Source organism: Pelophylax lessonae (genome assembly GCF_965119305.1).
Source record: "Pelophylax lessonae genome assembly, chromosome: 9".
In the NCBI taxonomy this organism is placed as follows: Eukaryota; Metazoa; Chordata; class Amphibia; order Anura; family Ranidae; genus Pelophylax; species Pelophylax lessonae.
The window spans coordinates 164,776,286-164,798,549 of NC_138776.1; the positions used below are offsets into that span (position 1 = coordinate 164,776,286).

At 41.9% G+C, this 22,264-nt stretch overlaps 1 protein-coding gene across 1 annotated transcript in view; it reads left to right on the forward strand.

Moving 5' to 3' along the window:
• LOC309563324 (protransforming growth factor alpha-like) overlaps positions 1-10,939 on the forward strand; it is a gene marked incomplete at its 5' end in the record, with an annotated part of 43,191 nt that extends 32,252 nt beyond the window's left edge. Inside the window, 3 exons of the mRNA XM_082267722.1 lie at positions 6,182-6,243; positions 9,769-9,872; positions 10,850-10,939. Coding sequence (XP_082123848.1) covers positions 6,182-6,243; positions 9,769-9,830 — 124 coding nt within the window. The 3' untranslated portion in view covers positions 9,831-9,872; positions 10,850-10,939. The remainder of the gene's footprint in view (positions 1-6,181; positions 6,244-9,768; positions 9,873-10,849) is intronic.
• Positions 10,940-22,264: the final 11,325 nt, after the last annotated feature.

Consider the following 22,264-nt stretch of genomic DNA (forward strand, 5'->3'; position numbering starts at 1 on the left):
GAAACTGCTCTATTGACCATGGCTGACGGGCTCTTCACCATGAGATAATCAAATTCCAAGTAATTTCATCACCTCATTGCCCAGTTGTCATTGGTTATCCTTGGATAAAGAGGCACAATCCTTCATTTGGCGCAGAGCCGAGGTTCTGTTTGGTCGCCACAATGCATTAATACATATTTTCATAAGGTGATTAAGGTCAATTGCACATCTTCAGTCTCTCCATTGCCAGAAGAGTACCTGTGAATTCTGCGATGTCTTTGACCAAGGTCGGGCCGGTATTTTGCTGCCGCATCGGCTTTGACTGCACAATTGACCGTCAACCTGGTGCCATTGCTCCTTGTGGCCGGGTTAACCCGCTATTCACCTCGGAAGATAAGGTAAGGTTGGCTTTTTCTTTGTGAACTAAGACCCTGTATTGATAATAGGGGTCTCAATCACATTCCTGTTAAAAATGCTTATCCAATTCCACTGATAATGGAATTTGACTGCCTCAATGGAGCAACGGTCTTCACTAAGCTGGAATTGAAATGGGCATACAATCTCGTGAGGGTAAAGATGGTGATGAATGGAAGACTGCATTTAATACTAGGAGCGAGCACTACGAATACTTCATAATACCCTAGCTCCTGCAGTTTCCAGGAATTTATTAATCACGTCCTCCAATATGCTGCTGCAATGTGTGGTGGTTTACGTTGATGTTCTCATACTGAAAATCCCTAGAGAATCACCCCACAGATATTTCCTGTGTGCTACAGAGGTTGATGGCAAAAGGTGTATTGCAAGTTGAAGTGCAAGTTTCATCGTGAACAAGTTACATTTTTGGGTTATGTCCTATCTGTTGCCGGGTTTTCGATGGACCCAGAGAAACTATTTGCAGTCCTTCAGTGGCTTTGATCCGTAGGTCTGTCCTTTGCAATGTTTCTTGGCTTTTCCAATTATTGGAAATGTATTTGTAATTTCTCTTTGATCAAACCACTAACTGATGTGACCAGAAAAAAGGGCAACCCACAGAATTGGTCTTCAGATTCCATTAAAGCCTTTGAATCCCTCAAGGCTGCTTTTGCTGCAGCTCCAGTGCTGGCACATCCTGATCCTACGTTGCCCTTCATTCTTGAAGTTGAGGTGTATGAGACTGTAGTAGGCGCTCTCCAGTCAACATCCTACCTCTGAGCGCTCTATGCATCCTTGTGGCTACTTTTCAGAAAAATTGTCTCCTGCAAAATGCAATTCTAAAAATTGGGGGCAGAATGATTAGCCATCATTTTAGCTCTTTAAGAATGGGTGTTCTGTCTCAGCATCGATTGTACCTGTGACCTTCTTGTAGACCCCCAGTCTGAAAGTGTGTGCAGCAGGTTGAATGATGGCTTTAACAGATAGTTTACTCAATGAATAAAGACTCCAGAGGTGTTCTCCAATGCTTCTTTATGCTTCAAGTTAGCAAAGGCATAAACATAGAGACTTTTCCATAGGTAAATTTCCAATGAAGTTACACAGCTTCCACACTCTGCAGTCTCCTCATAACAACTAAACAAAATGGGATTTACAGCAGGAAAATGGAGGATGGGAGAAACCATCTAGCCAGAAACAGTAGGGGTGCAAGGAAGATACCAATAACATAGCATAACATAACATGTAATAACAACTGCTAGACAGTTAAAGCTGCGTGGCAGCACACTCCCCGCCTGGTATCGTGAGATACCACTACACAATTATTTTCCATAAACATACAATTAACATTGCATACAGTAGAATGCTATGTAGCCCTCTCCTCTAAGCTAACTATGCTAGAGGTCTAAGTGACTCCTACACAACACTGAATCAGAATTTTTGGAAGCAGGCATAATTAGGACTGTCTCAGTGACTGGTCTCAGGAAGGTTTTTGGGCTCCCGTCCTTTACAATCCTGACTTCCACACTTCGGACCTTTCCATCATCACTAGCAATGGCCTTTGAAATAACTCCAACTGGCCACTGGATCCGATTGATTTGCTTTTCTTTTAGAAGAACCAGGTCCCCTTCCTTTAAGTTAGGCTTCTGAGTTTGCCACTTTTTACGTCCTTGAAGAAGTGTGAGGTATTCCCTCCTCCATCTGTCCCAGAAACAATCTGCAAGGTATTGAGCGTATCTCCATTGACGTTTATATATGTCCTTTTCATCAAAGATGCTCTTTGGCGCTAGGATCTGTCCAATTTTCCGGCTCAATAATGCAGCTGGAGTTAAAACAGTTGGACATTCTGGGTCTGTGGATACAGCGGTCAGCGGTCTTGAGTTGATTATTGCTGTGACCTCAGCAAGGAATGTAGTAAGTACTTCATGGGTAAGACGTGAAGAACTCACATCAAGCAACATAGAATCCAGTATGCGCCTTGCCATCCCAATCATACGTTCCCATGCTCCGCCCATTTGTGAAGCGTGTGGTGGTTTGAATTTCCACTGGTTTGCAGTGGCGGAGAAGGTGGTCCTTGGAGGTGGCTCTGTCTGAGAAGCTCGCTCCCACAGGGGTTTGTTAATGCTCTGGGACACTCTCTCGCTATAATTGAACTGGTTGGTCAGTTTTCTCTCCTTCTTGTTCCTGGATGGTATTTCCTCACCTTCTGTCCATTCTTCACTAGCCTGAGCGTCAGACTTCCCATCTGTATCTTTGTCTCCCGGCTCTGTGGAGTCGTTGGTCTGAGTCTCTTCAATGACTCCCAACTTCGCCCCCTGTCGCCGCGCTTCATCAGAGTCTTTGTGTGACATGTTTCCATCCAGGGAGAAGTGTACGGCCAGCTGTTCCACGATGCTAATGGGTTTGTAGGCCTGTTCCTTAAAACTGTACCTCACAATGTTCTGGGGGGCATGAGGGTTGTTTGCAGTCAGGATACGAGTGAATTCCTCCTTAAGTTCAGCCTCGCTGAGTTCCAGCTGGTCCGGAGGCTTAACCAGAGTCTTGGCCTGCATCCATTCATCAGTTCCATCCCCCATATCTGTGGAGTCATCTTCATCCTCCAAATTTCTTCTTGAGCAGATGTTGGAACTCAATGCTACAACTTCAGGCCGGATTTCCGGATCAGTATCTGGATCCTCCAGGTGGAAATAGATATCTTCTTCTGAGTTTGTAGAAGACTGGTCCATTAAAAACTTGGGTCCTGAAAACCAAATGGTTTGCGTGAGGACAACTGCTGGCACTAAAATCTTCTGCATGAATGCTAGAAAGTGCTCTTGCTTCTCAGGTTTGTTATGGAGAGTTTTCTTAAGTGCAGTAAATCTGGTTAAAGCTTGTTCTCGATTGTTAGGGAGAGTAAGCCTTGGTACTTGGAAGGGTAATGGAGCTACCCAACTGTTGGAATTGTCCTTGAAGAACTCTTCATCCATAATCTTGATGAACTCCTTGTCTTCGACTGAAGGGGCAATCTTGTTGTCATCACGAGTAGTCTGGTACACTGAATCACCAAAGTCCTTTTGAGAAGTGAGCTTGCAGTTAATGCTTTGGAGTGCTTGATATGGAACTTTGTTCTTAAAATCAAGTCTTTCCTTCACATAATAGTGCGATGGACATTTCATCAATTGACAGGTAACATTAGTTTTGTAGGAAGCTACATCCAAGAGCTTGTGAGATTGGTCTAAGCAGACTTCTCCTATTATCACCCATCCAAGATCGAGTTTCTGGGCCTGAGGAGCATCATCTGGACCGTTGCATAACTCTCTTATTTTATGAACTCTAGGAATGTCTCTCCCTAGTAGAATCAAAATCTTAACATCCTTGTTAAGTGGTGGAATGTAGTTAGCAATGTGACTCAAATGAGGGTGATGACGTGCAACCTCCGGTGTGGGGATTTCTTCTCTGTTCGGTAGCTGATCACATTCGATTAGAGTTGGAAGAGGAAACTCTGTGTCCTCATATTCTGATGCAACTACAAAGCCATGGGCTCTTCTTCCAGAAGTATTTACCTTTCCTGCACATGTCTGCAAGGTATAGGACCAGGTCTCTCCTTGAATGTTGAATAGGTCAAAGAATTCTGTACTGGCCAATGAGCGATTGCTCTGATCGAGTATGGTGTACATTTTTATGGATTTTTGTGGACATCCTTCAGGAAAAACTCTTACAAGACATATCTTGCTACAAGACTTGCTATGAAGCCCTTCTCCACATACCTCTGTACATCTTGTTTCCAACTTCATTGGAAATTTACTGTTCTGTCTCAGCATCGATTGTACCTGTGACCTTCTTGTAGACCCCCAGTCTGAAAGTGTGTGCAGCAGGTTGAATGATGGCTTTAACAGATAGTTTACTCAATGAATAAAGACTCCAGAGGTGTTCTCCAATGCTTCTTTATGCTTCAAGTTAGCAAAGGCATAAACATAGAGACTTTTCCATAGGTAAATTTCCAATGAAGTTACACAGCTTCCACACTCTGCAGTCTCCTCATAACAACTAAACAAAATGGGAGTTACAGCAGGAAAATGGAGGATGGGAGAAACCATCTAGCCAGAAACAGCAGGGGTGCAAGGAAGATACCAATAACATAGCATAACATAACATGTAATAACAACTGCTAGACAGTTAAAGCTGCGTGGCAGCACAATGGGGGTATCTCCTTGAGGGTACTACTGTGCTGGTCCTCATTTTGACTGACCATAATTTCACATTTTTGTCTGAGGCTAGACTCCTATCTCCGAAAAGGGCCTGGTGGGCCCTTTTTCTGTCAAGCTTCAATTACATAATTTCATTCTTACCGGCTACGAAGAATATAATGGTAGCTGCATTATCACTGCAGTTTTCTTCCAAAATAGTCGGTTCCTACTCCTGTTATACCTCCGGACTGCTTTTTGGCCACTATTCGCACTAATCTCACTTCACCTTTTGGGCAAGAGAATTCTGGCCCCTCGGATCCATTCTCCTCCTGGAAAATGTTTAGGACTGCTGCTTTGTCCTTGAGAATCTCTGCACTGCTTTGCTCCAGACCTACCATTCTCCAGCAGCTGGGCACCCAGAGAAAAATTGACTTGTAGTCTCTCAACAATTCTGGTGGCCTAGTCTCTGTGCTAATGTAACCGCCTTTGTAGCTGCTTGTCCCATGTGTGCTCAGAATAAAACACCCAGACATTTTCCAGTGGGCCTCTTGCAACCCATACCCAGTGGAGAGAGGCCTTGAACCCACTTGTCTATTGGGGTTTTTTTTTTTTTTGTGGATTTACCGAACTCCAGGGGCATCAGTTATTCTCATGGTAGTTGACCAATTTCGAAAATGTCGCATTGCTTTTCACTAAAGATGTTCCCTAATTCCAAAGAGCTGGCTTAAATTTTTGCTCGGGAGGTCTTTCTCTTACATGGGTTACCAAAAGTTATCGCAAACTGGGTAGCCAGTTTGTATCCAGGTCTTGGCGAGCCTTTTATGCACAGTTGGGAGTTCAGCTTTACTTCTCCTCGGCATATCACTTGCAGTCCAATGGGGCTGCAGAACGGGCTAACCAATGCTTGGCGCAGTTCCTACATTGCTAGATTTCAGATCATACCTAGTTGACTTGTTGCCTTGGGCGGAGTTTGCTCACAATATTCTGTTCTTGACTATGTTCTTGAATGGTTATTGTTGCCATTTAATTGAAGGTGTGTGTTTTAACTGCACTTTGTCTCCATCTGGTTTATGGTTCCCTGACAGGTTTATGTTCAGCATTCCTATGTTGCAAAGATTTTCCTGATCCCCCTGATTGAAGATTGTGACTAATAAGACTTGGAGTTTGTGGGCAGGATTTATTAAGAAATTCGTAGGTCAACTGCCATGTATACCTGCCACACAAAGGCTATTGCTTTGTAAATTACAAGTACTGTTATACCAGAGATCACAATTTAGAATGTGGGGGTTTTTTTTCTCCTACAAACAAGTAGAACCTATTTACCACAAAGGTTTATTTTAAAGTAACTAAGATGAGGGACATACTGTATCTACTCAAAATTGGTCTCGGTCAGACCAGGCATACTGACTGTTCCCAACCTTGCCAGTATAGGCCTGATTTGCACTAGTCGTATGGCTTCAGCATTGTCGCATCCTTCCTCTTCTGAGGCAGAAATGTTTTACTCATGGATTGTGCATCAATGAACTGTTGGGAGACCACCTCCATGGAGTTCTGCAACAGCAGATTAGATTAACATACAATATATTTTATGTACCAATAAGTGAACCTTACAAATCTTCTGTTTTTAGCTTCTGCAAACTAAGAAGAGAGCGAAATGAGCTAACCCTCCTGAAGCATATACAACTTAATGGTATGTTTGGAACGATTTGACTGATGTGGTACTGCCATAGTAAATTAAATAAAAAATAGAAAAAATTTCCGCGCTAATATTATAAATAATTGATAAATATAGGTCAGCAGCCAACACAAAATCAACCAACAGTGACTCAAATTAACAATAAAACATAAAAGTGTAGCGCTAAGAGTATTAATGATCACAAAATTGATAAATAGTGTCCAAATGAATGAAAAAAAACTACTAATCACAATGATGTTTATAATGAAGTAAAAGAGTGTCCAAATGAATGAGTCCCAATATAAATGATATAAAATGAAATCATAAATCCACGTGCACAATATTGCAAGAAGTGATTCAACCCGTGACACCCAGGGTATGTGAAGGGAGGGAACACCTCGGTGATGGGGTATATTAAGCAGCTTACCAGATTTCCTTGGCTGCTCAACTTAATGAGTCAGCCTCTCCCAGCTATTAATCAAGACCACTGAAGATCCGGTGTTAGAGGAATGCTTAGTCGATGCAAGTAGACCACTTCTCAAAAAGCATGTAACAGATCAGTGTAGGGTTCGTGCTCCTCAATATTTTTCATCAAACTTGCCAAACAGATCACAAAGTAGTCAGGGTCTCCACAAGGCAAAAGGATCATCCAAGGGGGAAAGAGTACAGTGATGGTGGGACAGTCCACAGGGCAGTGAAAAGACACTGAGATGCAGGGGATCCTCTAGACATTAGAACACCACAGCAGGGGTTAATCCTCCATGAAATGGAGGTATGGCACAACAAAGATACCAGTCGGTTTGGAGTAGGTCAGAAGCCAGACCCCAAGGGAGCAAAGTCCAGAAGAGTAGTCGGGAACAAGCCAAGTTTGTTAGCCAGAGCTGGTACAGTCCAAAAGGGGTAATCCAAAGAGAGGTCCAGGTAAGCCAAGGCCAGCAATGCGCACACAACAGGAAGCAAAACCTATACCTCAGGTCCTGAGGTATAGGTTTTGCTTCCTGTTGTGTGCGCATTGCTGGCCTTGGCTTACCTGGACCTCTCTTTGGATTACCCCTTTTGGACTGTACCAGCTCTGGCTAACAAACTTGGCTTGTTCCTGACTACTCTTCTGGACTTTGCTCCCTTGGGGTCTGGCTTCTGACCTACTCCAAACCGACTGGTATCTTTGTTGTGCCATACCTCTATTTCATGGAGGATTAACCCCTGCTGTGGTGTTCTAATGTCTAGAGGATCCCCTGCATCTCAGTGTCTTTTCACTGCCCTGTGGACTGTCCCACCATCACTGTACTCTTTCCCCCTTGGATGATCCTTTTGCCTTGTGGAGACCCTGACTACTTTGTGATCTGTTTGGCAAGTTTGATGAAAAATATTGAGGAGCACGAACCCTACACTGATCTGTTGCATGCTTTTTGAGAAGTGGTCTACTTGCATCGACTAAGCATTCCTCTAACACCGGATCTTCAGTGGTCTTGATTAATAGCTGGGAGAGGCTGACTCATTAAGTTGAGCAGCCAAGTAAATCTTGCTAAGCTGCTTAATATACCCCATCACCGAGGTGTTCCCTCCCTTCACATACCCTGGGTGTCACGGGTTGAATCACTACTTGCAATATTGTGCACATAGTAAATTAAAGCCATAAAGAGGTCTAGACTGAACCAGCCCCCATCCAGGCCTTCAATGCTCCAGGTTGCGATATTTTGGTAATGCAGACCAAAATGTGTACAGCTTCTGACAACTATTGGTTTAAGCATGTTTAAGGGAGGGGGGTGGGAAGAGGAAGCAAAAACTTACTTAACCAGGTGGTATGGCTTTGATAGGATTTAAAGTTTCACGCAAAGAGGGAGGTTCCGCTTTTCTGCCTACACCCCTCGTGCATGCATATAGTGGGAATCCAGCTGTAAAGCTGCAAGGAGTCCTAGCCGACTTTCCACAGTAAACATGCTAGCGTCGGAACCCGAAGACCGATGCAGTGAACTGGCCTGGGTAAGAATGGTGCTGGATTCTTGGACGCGTAAGTGTCCCATCGTTAAAAGTCAGCAGCTACAGTATTTGTAGCTGCTGACCTTTTTATTTTATTTTTTTTCAAACTGGGTAAAGATCCTCTTCAACTGGGGTTAATGAAATTAAAGAATGTTACCCAACACTTCATATTCCAGATATTTGCCTGCTGTATATTGTACTTGTATGAAAAAGTATCCTGTTCATTGTATTGCTTCCTTTGTGTGAAAGCCCTGGTGTTCCTGCCACTCCTTCTGCTTTCCCTTTAAAACTGACCATACTAGGTATAAAAGCAGTGTGGTTGTGCTCAGTTTTCTGGCTCCGCTTATTAACTTGGCCTGCTCTCCTCCAATGATCAGACTTGTGCTAATATGCCCCCCCCCCCCGCACAGCCATTTACTAGGAAGACAAGTGTGTTGCGGTTTCTCCTCCCATAACTTTCAGCTCCTTATGTTGCTGAGAACAGAGGGTATGTGATCACTTCTAAAAATATTGGGGGGGGGGGTGTATGTTTTTATATGTATACACAAAAGGAGCTCATATTTATTGACACTTGCTGTGGTACTGTCTGAATAGTGTGCAGAGGCAGAATAAGGTGCCTGTGTTTCAGCCTAAGCTACTTAGATTTGCATTCCGGCTTGTAATAGATCAGTGGTCTCCAAACTGCGGCCCGAGGGCCAGATGCAGCCCTTTGCTTGCCTTTATCTTGCCCCTGGGGCACTATCTCTGCTCTTGGGGCACTATCCCTCCTACTGATACGAGACACTATTTTGCCATCTGACACTCACAATTGAGCACCATTTCTCCCACTGACACCACTAATGGGGCACTTTTCTTCCATATGATGCCAACAATGGGGCACTATTCCTCCCCCCCCCCCCCAAAACCAGAGGCTTACATTTGCACTTAAAATGTCAACTACCACTGGCCAAAATTCGGCTCTCCTAGAGTCTGAGGGCCGGTTCACACTCTTGGCGAGTGCGGCGATCGCATGTAATATCGGAGTGTACTGCTCCTTCATTACATGCGATCCCATGTGCGGTGCGAATTCAGCCATACACTTTGTATGGCTGAAATTCGCACTGCACCCACACAAGACGCACAGGACCCTTTTTTTCAGCCGCATCAGGATCTGATCGCACAGTGGTTCACACTTGTGCGATCCGATCCTGTGCGAACTGTCAGATCGCACTGCGATATGCGATAAACTGGGGGTGTCGTTAACATTTAATTGACACCCCCTGCGTATCGCATATGGCAGTGTGAACTGCCAGATGTGCGTTTGCGATGCAGCCTTTCCGCATTCACAGCCTTCCCGCATCGCACAAGTGTGAACCGGGACTGAAGGATAATAAAACGACCCTTTGCTTAGAATGTTTGGAGACCCCTTTTCTTCCCATTGGCTGAAACAGAGGATGCAACACTTTTGGATGCAACATTTTTGGATGCAATATTTTGAATTGACACACATAACAAAATTTGGCCTGACCATAATAAAATTAAACTTGCAACAACTATACATTCCCTTTTTGTTAACTTTAGATCTACCTCAAGCTAGATCTGTCATGGTTGACTTGCAAATCTCTACAGTTGTTCCAATATAAAACAAGTCTGTAAAAATGAGTCCCATAAGAAGTGATTTTAAGGTAAGCATTTAGAATGACTAACTAAAAATATAACAATTTTATTCTTAGGGATAAGCTAATTGAGCTTCAAATAGTAGTCATTAAAGTAGCTCCTTTTCATTTACATTTACCTGGTGATCCTGCCGCAAAGGTCCATGATTAGACCATTTCTATTATAGGGTGGCAGCTGTAATCCTGCTTTGTCACCCTGTAACATACACCCCTCGAAGCTACAAGAAGCAGTTCTGACACAGTGCAGGCACAATCTGCCAATTTTGCTATCAGGAAGTAAATTCAGAGCAGCATTGTGCCTTGTTCATCTTGGTATAACTTGGCGCATGGGCTTTTGAGCTCTGTAAAGGGGCATTTTTTTTTTTTTTTTTGCAAAATGGGCAAAACTAGTATAAGATGCCTGGGATAAAAACTCTCCCAGCTGCAAAAAAATACAGAAAAGACTGTACATATGTAAATTTGCATAGGTTTTTTTTTTTTTTTTTTTTTTTTTTTTACCCTAAATATAGAACGTATGCACAAATTCCTTTTTCTGTTGAGCGAAGATTAAAGCCCAACTCCCAGGATTTTTTTTTTTTTTTTTTTTTCCATCCCTTTTGTTGTACTTTTGACCATGTTGGGGAGATTCACTTGACTTCTGTCTGTGGTGGCAAGACCAGAAATGAGATTACAGTCCCATCTTGTCCCAGTGACAGCCAATCTAAAAAGGGTTTTGTGGCAGTTTCCATTAGAGAGATTTCCCATCACCTCTTCCAAGTAGGCATACAGACACCAGAGTTTGGCTTTAATCATCGTGCTCTTGTATTCCCTAATGCATGATGGACAGAAAAGTGAAGCTTTTACAAAATGTAAGTAAAATCCTCAAAATGCACAGGTTGTATTAAAATCACTTTTAGGTTACTGTCAAACGTAACCTAAAATTCATACTCTCCGAACCTTTGCTGTGGTTCTATTCTAACTTTTTTTTTCTTTAATTCTCCTTCTAGACGTCTGAAGATATTTTCATACACCAAAACGAGAAACTTGAGCAAAAATGTGTATTTTATCCTTGTGTAAAACATTTTATGTATTTTTTTTAAAAATGTAAATGACTTATTTCAAAGCACAGTTGGATAGTGCCCCAACATTGCACTCTAGTTAATTTGCATAGTGCCTTAATATGGCATTTCATTTTGATCTTCTTCCGCTGGGAGAGCAGAAAATAAATTGGCAGTCCCAATTAAGAGTTGCTGCCCATAAACCACAGCAGTTTCACGAAACTTTAAATCACTTTAGATTGGCTTTCCACTACAGACGGCCAAGCTGATTTAAAGCAGCCAGTCATCACTGATAGTTTAAAGTGTTTGTAGTAATTCCATTGTTTTTTGTGATCAAAAGCTGGTTGGAGATTAAAATTTCAATGTGTAGAACAGCAAACATGGTTGTGAAGTATGTATGAAAAATATGTTGTACACTAAAAACTAACCTTTACTGTTAAATGCCATCTGACTGGAAAAAAGATACTTGCCAATGGGATTGCGACTATTTATTTAAATTATTTTAATATATTAATAAAGTTTTATCCAATGCATCCTCTACATGGTATCGATCCAGTTTGTGCTGTCAACACCTGACGACAAAGCCTTGTTTTAAGAGGAACCGTAAACTTGTGTACCTTCAGTTATATGTAAACTTTTTATTAGGAAAGTCCTTTTTAAATTACACACTGCATAACTACTTGTAACTATGCTTTATATTTATATGTCCATCTTCTACACAGTTGAAACTTCAAGTCAGTCTGACACAGTTTACATTGTCTACTGGAATGAGAAAGGAGAAACAGAACATGGGATACAAAGGGGCAAATTTTATTTCCTATATGCCAGAGTATACTGACAATCTATTATAGGTAAAAGAAAAAATGATAGCACACCTTCTCCAGGCTGGTCCGTACATAGCCACTGGCCAGCCCAGCATAACACGGGTTCAGATCTAGGCTAGGTCTAAAGCTGGCTATACACTAGTGGATTTTTGTGGACAAACCTTTTGGATGGAAATTCTTTGTAAATTTGAGGACTGGGTGAATGTTCAAAAGTACTTCACAATTTATTTTCCTTTTGGGGATTGGGAGCTATGGTGTACTGTAAGCTATAGCAGAACCTTCTATAGCCCATGCCAATAAAAACCAAGGAGGTGATCAAATACCACCAAAAGACAGCTCGATTTTTGGGGGGGAAAAAAGGACATCAGTTTTGTTTGGGTACAATGTCGCAAAACCATGCAATTGCCAGTTAATGTAACGCAGTGCTCTATCTCAAAAATGAACTGGTCATGAAGGGTTGGTGGGGGCAATTGGGGGTGAGTCTTCTGGAGCTAAAGTGGCTAAAATAAAAAAACATGCGCAAAAATATGCATATTCCTAAAAATAACTGCATATGCTTATTTTGCCCTTACATAGACTTAAATTTTTTACGTGCAAGTGAAATGTGCATTGAAACATGTTAATTGCAAAGGTTTGTGTTGCTTCTGTTTGCATGCTGCAAACCATGTTCTGCAAGTGTTCTTACTTGTAGACTTCTGTTAGACACCAACTGGAATGCTTCCCACCACTAACATAATTTTGAATCAACAATGCTAGCTGCCAGTTTTGGCCTTACAATAAATGAGCTGATAACATGAATAATACAAATGCTCACGTGAACTAGCACCATGATTGTAAAAAAAAAAAAGTGGCATTAAACTTTTCATTTTTGGTTTGTTTCAACAATGCATGCTACAGTGCAGTAAACATCTACTACCTAACATGTATGGCATGTGTAAAAACCCTTACCTAGACCCTATGCACCACCACCCATGGGTCCTTAAAGCAGTAGTAACAAAAAATATTCCCCCATGCATGACAATGTCATAATTGACACCGTTCCCCCACAAACGCTTACTGTACAAACTAAGGAAGGTAGGTATGGACCATAAGGTGAGTACCTGGATAGGGAACTGGCTCCAGGGGAGGTTGCAAAGGGTGGTGATTAATGGGGAGTACTCAGATTGGGCGGTGTGGAAAGCGGGGTCCCCCAGGGTTCTGTCCTGGGGCCAATCCTGTTTAATTTATTCATAAATTATCTAGAGGAGGGGATATCTAGTACAATCTCAGTATTTGCGGATGATATTAAACTAAGCATGCCAATTCTGGGCAGGATGTGGAAACCTTACAAGCGGACCTAAACAAAATTATGGGGTGGGAAACTACATGGCAGATGAGGTTTAATGTTGAAAAATGTAAAGTAATGCACCTGGGTGCCAGAAACCAGAAAGCAAGCTACTCACTAGGGGGGGAACCTCTGGGTGAGTCTAGGATGGAAAAGGACCTGGGGGTACTGGTAGACAACAGGCATGGCAGTGGCATGCAATGTCAAGCCGCTGCAAGCAAAGCCAACAGAATACTGGGATGTATAAAAAAGGGATTCACTCCAGAAATAAAGAGATTAGTCCACTCTACAAGACTCTGGTCCGGCCACATCTGGAGTATGCTGTCCAGTTCTGGGCACCGGTCCTCAGGAAGGTTGTGCTGGAACTGGAGAAAGTCCAGAGAAGGGCAACAAAAATAATTAGGGGAATGGAGGACATCAGCTATGAGGAAAGACTACAAGCACTGAACGTATTCTCTCTGGAGAAGAGACGATTGAGGGGGGATATGATATCAATGTACAAATACTGTACTGGCGACCCGAGCATAAGGAACAAACTATTCAGAGAGAGGAGATACAATAAGACACGTGGCCACTCCCTAAAACTTGAGGAAAGGCGGTTTAACCTTAAAATACGCAGGGGGTTCTTCACTGTAAGAGCGGTAAGGATATGGAATTCTATTCAGCAAACAGTCGTATCAGCAGGGAGCATTGATAGTTTCAAAAAATTATTAGATGGGCACCTTAAAGACCACAACATACAGGGGTATACAATGTGCGGTTAACAGTAAACACACACACACATCGTAGGTTGAACTGGATGGACTGATGTCTTTTTTTTTTTTTCAACCTCACTAACTATATAATGTGCTAGTATGCATGACACACTAGCATATATGAGAGACTTGGCTTAACCGCTTGCTGACCGCCGCACGACTATATACTGCAGCGGTCAGCCCCTCACAGGCAGAGTGTCGTAGCGGTACGTCACTAGCCTGGGAGGGTCTGGGGAGCGAGTGCGCGCCGCCGGCGGCGCGCTCCCGCGCGGTCACGGACCCCCCCCCCGCGCGTGTGACCGGCGGACCCGATGTCCGCCGGCCACTCTGCGATCGGCGGGGGAGAGGGAGAAAGTCAGGCAGCTTGTGTAAACAAGCTGCCTGTCATTCTCCTCGGTGTAAAGACACTGATCACACGGATCTAGTATGTAGATCCGTTGATCAGTGTCCTTACAGCTCAAGCCACAGCCAATCACAGTAGAAAGCACGCCCCTAGGGACACACACAGCCCCTCCCTCCCAAATAAAGTTAACCCCTTCACTACCAGTGTATTTTTACAGTAACAGTGCATATGTATAGCACTGATTACTGTAGAAATGTCACTGGTAACCCCAAAAGTGTCAAAAATGTCAGTCAAGGGTCCGATCTGTCCGCCCCAATGTCGCAGTACCGCAAAAAAATTTGCAGATCGCCGCCATTACGCGTTAAAAAAAAACAACAAAAATGACAGAAATCTTTCCCTTTGTTAGTAAACGCGATAACTTTTGCGCAAATCAATAAAAATACTCTTTTTGCGATTTACACCAAACGTAGGTAGCATAAAACAAATTGGCCGAAAATGTTAAATTTCGATTTTTACATTTTTTTTTGGGGGAATTTCATATAAAAAAAAAATGTGAAAAATATTGTTATTTTTGCAAAATTGACGCTCTTTTTTTTGTTTATAGCGCGTTATCAAAAAATCGCACAGGTGATCAAATACCACCAAAAGAAAGCTGTTTGTGGGAAAAAAAGGACGCCAAATTCGTTTAGGTACAGCGTCGCACGACCGCGCAATTGTCCGTTAAAGTCACGCAGTGCCGAATCGCAAAATACCCCCTGGTCGTTTAGCAGCCAAATCCTCCGGGGCTTAATTGGTTAAAAAAAGCCCTCCAACGTCGAGCTGTCACCGCTGACGGGGCTTCTATCTTCACCCAGTCTTCCGGGTTTGCGGACTCCAGCAGTCTGACTGGCCAAGCTGAATTTACGTCATTCCTGCACAGGAAAAGGAACTATTTACGGCACAAAAGAACACCACTGTATGTTGTGGCTTCTGAGCGCATGCGCCAGTTAAAGCCTTGGTAAAAAAAAAAAAAAAACTGCAAGACAAAGGCATAATGGGCTAGTATGCATCGCATACTAGCCCATTATGTGTAACTTACCTTAGAACGAAGCCCCGACACGGACCCCTGGACATCGCTGCGGGCGCTGCCATGATCCCTCGCCGTCTCTTCCGGGTTCGGCGGCGATGACGTCACTCCCGCGCGCGGGAGTGATTTTTCCGGCAAGCTCCCGGCAAATTAATTGAAGGTCCCTCCAGACCTTCAGAGCGCATGCGCCGCTCGCACTGTAAATATCTCCTAAACCATGCCGGTTTAGGAGATATTATTTGTACCTACAGGTAAGCCGTATTATAGGCTTACCTGTAGGTAAAAGTGTCAAAAAGCGGGATACTACCGCTTTAAAGCCCTGGCTGCTGCTCAGTGGAAAATGTCCTAAATGGTGCATGTTTAAGAGATTAATTTTACCTACAGGTAAGAATAGCAGATGTAAGTTTACTCCCACTTCAGTCCAGCTTTCTTCTAGGTGAAAACATGTACTGACCAAGGCAGCAGGCGGGTTGTACCCAAGTTGATTGATCAACTTGGTACATTCAGCCTGCCCATTAACGGTTAGAAATTCAGCTGGTTCATGTTGAACCAGCTGAGATTGGAACAGTGTATGGCCAGCCTAAGTCTTCAGTTTAGCAGGGGAAACCTTTTTTGAAAAATGCTTCCTTTAGTATCCTGCTAAAGGCAAAGTTCACTTTTACCAGAAAATTGCCTTTGCAGTCATGGTGCCCCCGTCAATATGAGGCATTCTTAACAGTGACGGTTGCGTGCATACACTGAGTTCCAGATACAATGATCAATAGATTCCTGCCGCTGGTATGACCCAAGCCAGGCATTGGCTCACTGACTTTGACAGCAGTGGAATCTAATGGCGCCTGCTCTGGGGCTCAGCCAATCAGGAGGGAGACTCGCTGATAGCCGAGTGTCTAGTGCAACATTGCTGAATCGAAATAGGGTTCAGGTAAGTATTAGGGGGGCTGACAGGAGCTGCTGCACACAGATTTTTTTTTTTTAAATAGTTGTGAAGTCAGAAGGCTTTTTTCTTATTGTATTCAGATAAAAAAAATCCTGTGTGCAGCAGCCCCCCCAAATACTTACCTGAGCCCAATCTCTATCCAACAATGTGCATGGCTGTCCAGGACTCCCTTTCTGATTGGCTGAGACACAGCAGCGGCACCATTGGCTCCCACTGCTGTCAATAAAATTCAGTTTACCTATCAGGATAGTGGGGTAGGGCCAGACCATAGCTCCATATTTGAATGCATCCACTGAGCTGCAGCTCGGCTTGGGTGCCTGCATAGTAAGCTGCTTGCTGTGGGGGCACTCGTTAGGAGGGAGGGGCCAGCGAAGAGGAGGATCTGGGCTTCTCTGTACAAAAGCACTTTCAGAGCAGGTAAGAAAAAGTCTTTACAATCACTTTAAGATTAAAAAAAAGCCTTATGCTTTTAGAACCACTTTAAGATCAACTTAAAAACTGTCAGACAAAGGTATACCCGATGGTACCCTGGATAGAGCATGAATCACCCTGTATATTCCATCAATAACAGACCAATACCCAATGTCTAAGAAAAAAAAATCATACACTTTACAAAAAATATATGAAGCTATAACAGACTTTAAAACATGGAATCTCTGTGGCTGTAGAATGCAGAGAATGGTTGCAACATGTTTCGCAGTATAGCGCTTCTTCAGGAGCCCTCAGGGTGCTAAGAGACGCATGCATATTACTGTATAGACATATCATATGTTTCAAACCAATGGTTCCTATAAATACACATCCAATCCTTACAGCAACAAATAAGGTAAGTGTATAACAGTATGCTGTGTATTATCTAGGAATGGAGGGAGAACACCCTAGAGACTGCCCACCAAGGTCAAGAAAAGATTAGACCAGCAATAATGGAACCTAAAATGATTAAATTCTATTTTAATATTAACAGCATACTAACCCATCCTTCACTCTTGGTGTTGAGAAATCACTTTGAAAAACACATTTCTAGCCACAGCCATCTTAAGTAAGGGCAGATTGATGTAGTATTTACTTACTGGACTCCATCTTCCCTTAGCTCAGATATGCAGGTAGAAGGGTTTGCTTAGCTGAGAAAGGCTCTCCTTCCATCCTCCAGAAGAAAAAAATGTGCATGAATACTTCTGGGACATATGACATTTTGGCCTAGGCCAGAAACCAGAAAGCTTTTAAAGTAATGTAAAAAAACAAGTAAACATAATATACCTTCCTATCTATTTACTCATGCTAGCAGCATTAGGGCTACAAAAAAAAAAAAATAGTTAAAGTGGTTGTTAACCCACTATACTATGATCATGCCATCCCCTCTAACGCTATGTGTCCCTGTGCTATATATATATAAAATGCAGAATGTACCTCATCTCAGAGCTCACGTGATTCCTCGGCTCTCTCCTCTGCCCCGCTGACAGCTATATCTGGCGGGGCCAAGCACTCCTGGTGGCTTCAGCCGGGTAGGAGAGAGAAGAGCGAGCTGAGGAGTCGCGTGCGTGCAGGGAGATGCTCTGAGATGAGGCATAATCAGTATTTTTATATATATATATAGAGCGAGAGAGAGCACAGGGACACAAAGCGTTCTATAACAGAGGTGAAGAAATGCTTATACTATAGATGAGAGCAGCAGGAGGGGACAGAGGAGAGCTACAGAAGCACATAAACTGACCACAGTGTCAGTGCCCAGCAGCCATGATAAACCGTGGTCAGTTTACAGGGGGGAGTGTATAGCCAGGCATGATCAGCCAGGTATTTCAGGTGATACAGGGGGCAAAATTACATAGCACAAGCAGTGTGCCGTATAACATGCTTTAACCACCTCTCCCCCTTAATGACCAGACCATATTTTGCGATTCGGCACTGTGCTACTTTAACGGACAATTGCGCGGAGCGATCGCGGAAGTCATACCTACGTCGGTTCGCGCAGGAGGGCTGCCCTGCCGCAGTATAACTGCGGCGGGCGGCCCGGAAGCAATTAAGGGAACAGGATCCATATTTATTTATTTTTTTTTTTTTTTTTGGGGGGGGGGGGGGTTACAAATACTTTGAATGTTGTAAAGAGACTTTACTTTAGTTCTGCTTTAGGATTCTTGGAGAAGGTTGGTTGATAAAACTAATGTCTAACTTCTAGTCCTTGACATTCTTTCACACCCAAAGTGCCTTATATGTAGATGTACACAAAGTTCAGCAAGGGATCATAAGTCTTTGCCTAATCTTGAAGTTTTTATTGTTCCTAATATGTTTGTCAATGTATTTATGAGGGAGAACACTAAGCCAACGCAGAAACGTTTTTATCTTTTATGGTTTGTTAGTTTTAATTTTTTACTGCATGCCTACTTCCTTTTGGTAAAAGTTTATGAGCAGGCATAATTGTTTGTATTTTGAATTCAAATCCCGATGGGATGATGGGAGAGTCGGACCGCTTCGCAAAGCCTTCTCCAGCACATCCCAAAGATTCTCAATGGGGTTAAGTTCTGGACTCTATGGTGGCCAATCCATGTGTGGAAATGATGTTTCATGCTCTCTGAACCACTCTTTCACAATTTGAGCCCAATGAATTCTGGCCTTGTCATCTTGGAATATGCCCGTGCCATCAGGGAAGAAAAAATCCATTGATGGAATACCCTGGTCATTGAGTATATTCAGGTAGTCCGATGACCTAATTCTTTGGGCACATGCAGTAACTGTCCACTAGGATACTTACTGCATGCTTAGCTTAGTTAGTTGCTTAGTTAATTCCAGGTGGCGACTTTTTTTTTGGCCAGGCAATGTATATTTTAGAAAGAAAGACATCGCAAGAAAAAAAAAAAAATCCCTCCCCTCTAGTTTCCAACAATCATGTCCTTATTATGTCATTTCTGAAATGTGAACAATGTTCTGGCTCCATTAGGAAAGTAACTGAATTGAGAACGCCAATTGGAATAGAACAGCTTAGACCATCATGTGCTTGCTTTGCTTGTGGGACGCTGTAAATCATTACACAAGTAATGTGTCATTCTATACAATGAAGCTAGCTCAGGTTTGTCAGAACTGTGATAAATGTTCAGATGAGACAGCCAGCGATATTGAAACCAGCCTTACAATTTAATGTTGCAGAACCAAGGCTATGGTTTGAAATTCAACCCCAATATACTATGCAGCATTCTTTTATTCATCATCTTTGTCAGGGCTTTAGATAGCCAGATCATCGCAACAAAAGATTTAACACTTGCGATTCAGTTTAATAATAAAAGGCGTGTTAGTTAACCACTTAACAACCGACTACCGCAGATTTACTGCGGCAGGCAGCCGCTCCTGGGCAAAGCGACCTAGGTCTACGTCGCTCTCTCTCAGGAGGCGAGTGTGCGCCACCAGCGGCGCGCTGCCACCCCTACTCGTCAGCGAGGAAGCCGAAGTGTGTGTCAGGTGGGTCCAACTGCGATCGTTCCTCGCTGAGAGAGGACGACAGTCGGCTGTTGTAAACACAGCCGATCGTCCTTCTCCCTGAAATGATCATAGAGATCATGTGATCCTTCTATATAGGATCACATGATTCTATGGTCATTCCTGAAGCCACGCCCCCGCACAGTTAGAATCACTCCCCTAGGCTCACATTTAACCCCTTGATCACCCACAGTATTAACCCCTTCCCTGGCAGTATCATTATTACAGTAACAGTGCATATTTTCAGCACTGATTACTTTAGTAATGTCACTGGTCCCCCCAATAGTGTCAAAAATGTCAGTCAGGGGTTCAATCTGTCGGCCGCAAAGTTGCAGTCCCGCTAAAAATCGCAGATTGCCACCATTACTAGTAAAAAAAAAAAATAATAAAAATTACATAAATCTTTCCCGTAGTTAGTAGACGCGATAACTTTTGCGCAAATCAATCAAAATACGCTTATTTCGATTTTTTTTTTACCAAAAATATGTAGCAGAAAACAAATTGGCCTAAAATGTTAAAAAATTTATATTTTTATTTTTTTGAGAATGTCATATAGCAGAATGTGAAAAATATATATTTTTTTTTTTTCAAAATTGTCGCTCTTCATTTGTTTATAGCGCAAAAAAATAAAAATCGCACAGGTGATCAAATACCACCAAAAGAAAGCTCTATTTGTGTGAAAAAAAGGACATATATTTCATTTTGGTACAGCATCTTACGTCCGCGCAATTGTCAGTTAAAGTAACACAGTGCCGAATCGCAAAATAGGGCCTGGTAATTAAGGGGGCAAATCCTTCCGGTCTTAAAGAGGTTAATGTATGGCTTATGCAAGCAGGCATTTGTATAGAGAGAGCTCCATTAGTATTGAATTCTGAAGCTACCCAGTTCCATCCCCAAGCTAGCAGGTTTTATATGGATGCGTTTTTGCACATTTTTTTTTGTGCAAATTAAAAAATGTTCAAAAAAAAATAGTAATATATGATTAAATAATTTTTTAGTATTATTAATAATGTATTTGTGTTAGGGTTAGGGTGTTTAGTTATTATTATTATTTTTTTTTTAAGGGTTAGGGGTTAAGGTCAGGGATTATTTATTTATTAAAACATAGCATTAATTTATTTATTTATGACTCTTTTTATTTATTTGTTTATTTTTACATTTTTTATTATTATTATTATTATTAGTGGTAGTAGTAGTATTTTTAGCACCCTAACAAAAAAAATAATAATAAATAACCCTAACCCCTTATCCTAAACCTAATCTAACCTTAAAGGAGATGTTCAGCCAAAGCTCTTTTGCCTGTACATCTCCTATGGATCATAAAAGAGCAGTTTGTTCGGCACTACCTAGGTAAGTATAACTGGGGAAAAACACATAAATCCCATACTTCTCTTTTAAATCTAACTCCTTACCCTATCAATTATAAATAAATAAATAAATAAAAGAATAATAGTAAAAAAAGAAATACAAGTTTAAAAAGCTAAAAAAAAAAAACGTAAAAACTTAGCAACAAATGATGCAACAGATAATAGTTTCTCTCTATAAGCTATTTGAAAAAATGCCATAGCTCAAAAACGCTGTATAAGTATGTTACAAAAATAACATGCTGCCTGAATTCCAATGCTAATAATAAAATAAGTGATTCAATTGAAACTAAAATAAACCCACAAAAAAATATATGTGGTATTAACACATAAACTTAAAAACACATGTAGAAAGTTCAAATGTGAAATTTAAAAAAGTAATGTCCAGAAAAATGGTGAAGGAAGGCGGCCCCATCCACCACGTGAACAACTAAAATGAGGGTATCCTGAAGAAAGGTGAAAAATTCTCCACCAGGTAATACCATGCAGGCTTACCAGATAGCCATGATTACAGAAAGGTCAAAATGGGATGTTGAAGTCACTCAAATGAAGTCATCAGAAGGTTAGTTGTACTCCAATCATGACAAAAGGTGCGTTAAAGAAAGCTCCTCAATTGTACATCCATCCATGTGTTTTCATACTGAAGATAAAAGCCGAAAGCTGCACATAGTATATACCAGTAACACAATTCCTTTTTTTAAACAGTCAAACACTCACATTTGAAAGATGCTATAATGTTTGTAAACACTCTCTGACTGGTAAACAAAATGGCTTCCCCCGGACTCCCAGTTACATGATGATGTCAGGGCAACCTCCGCCCTACGCGATTCTTCACACCTGACGTCTTCCGACAATAAGTATATACACAGTGACAATTTTAATGGTAGAATGCTATGGAATATGCCATGATCCCCATACAGTAAAGTACAAAGCAATTTTTCTCTATGTTTTGGGACTATTATGGACAAAAGTAAATGTAAACTGTATATAAATCATACAAAGCTTTATTTATACAAAAATAACCAATACAATTTAAAAAGTGACAATTTAGCAACTGATAATTATATGTACATACAACACAGTATGAATAACAGTATATGTGGACCGCAATATTTATCTGGAAGACAGAAGGACCCAATGCATTTCGAAGCAGGGTTTTTAATTCCTTCTCAGGGGTGTGGTTGTGCAGGATAAAAACATTCTATAATAAAAATACACCTTAAAATATAATACAAAGTACAAGTATAAAGCGCAGATATTTTTTTGGCACTAACCCACACTGTGAG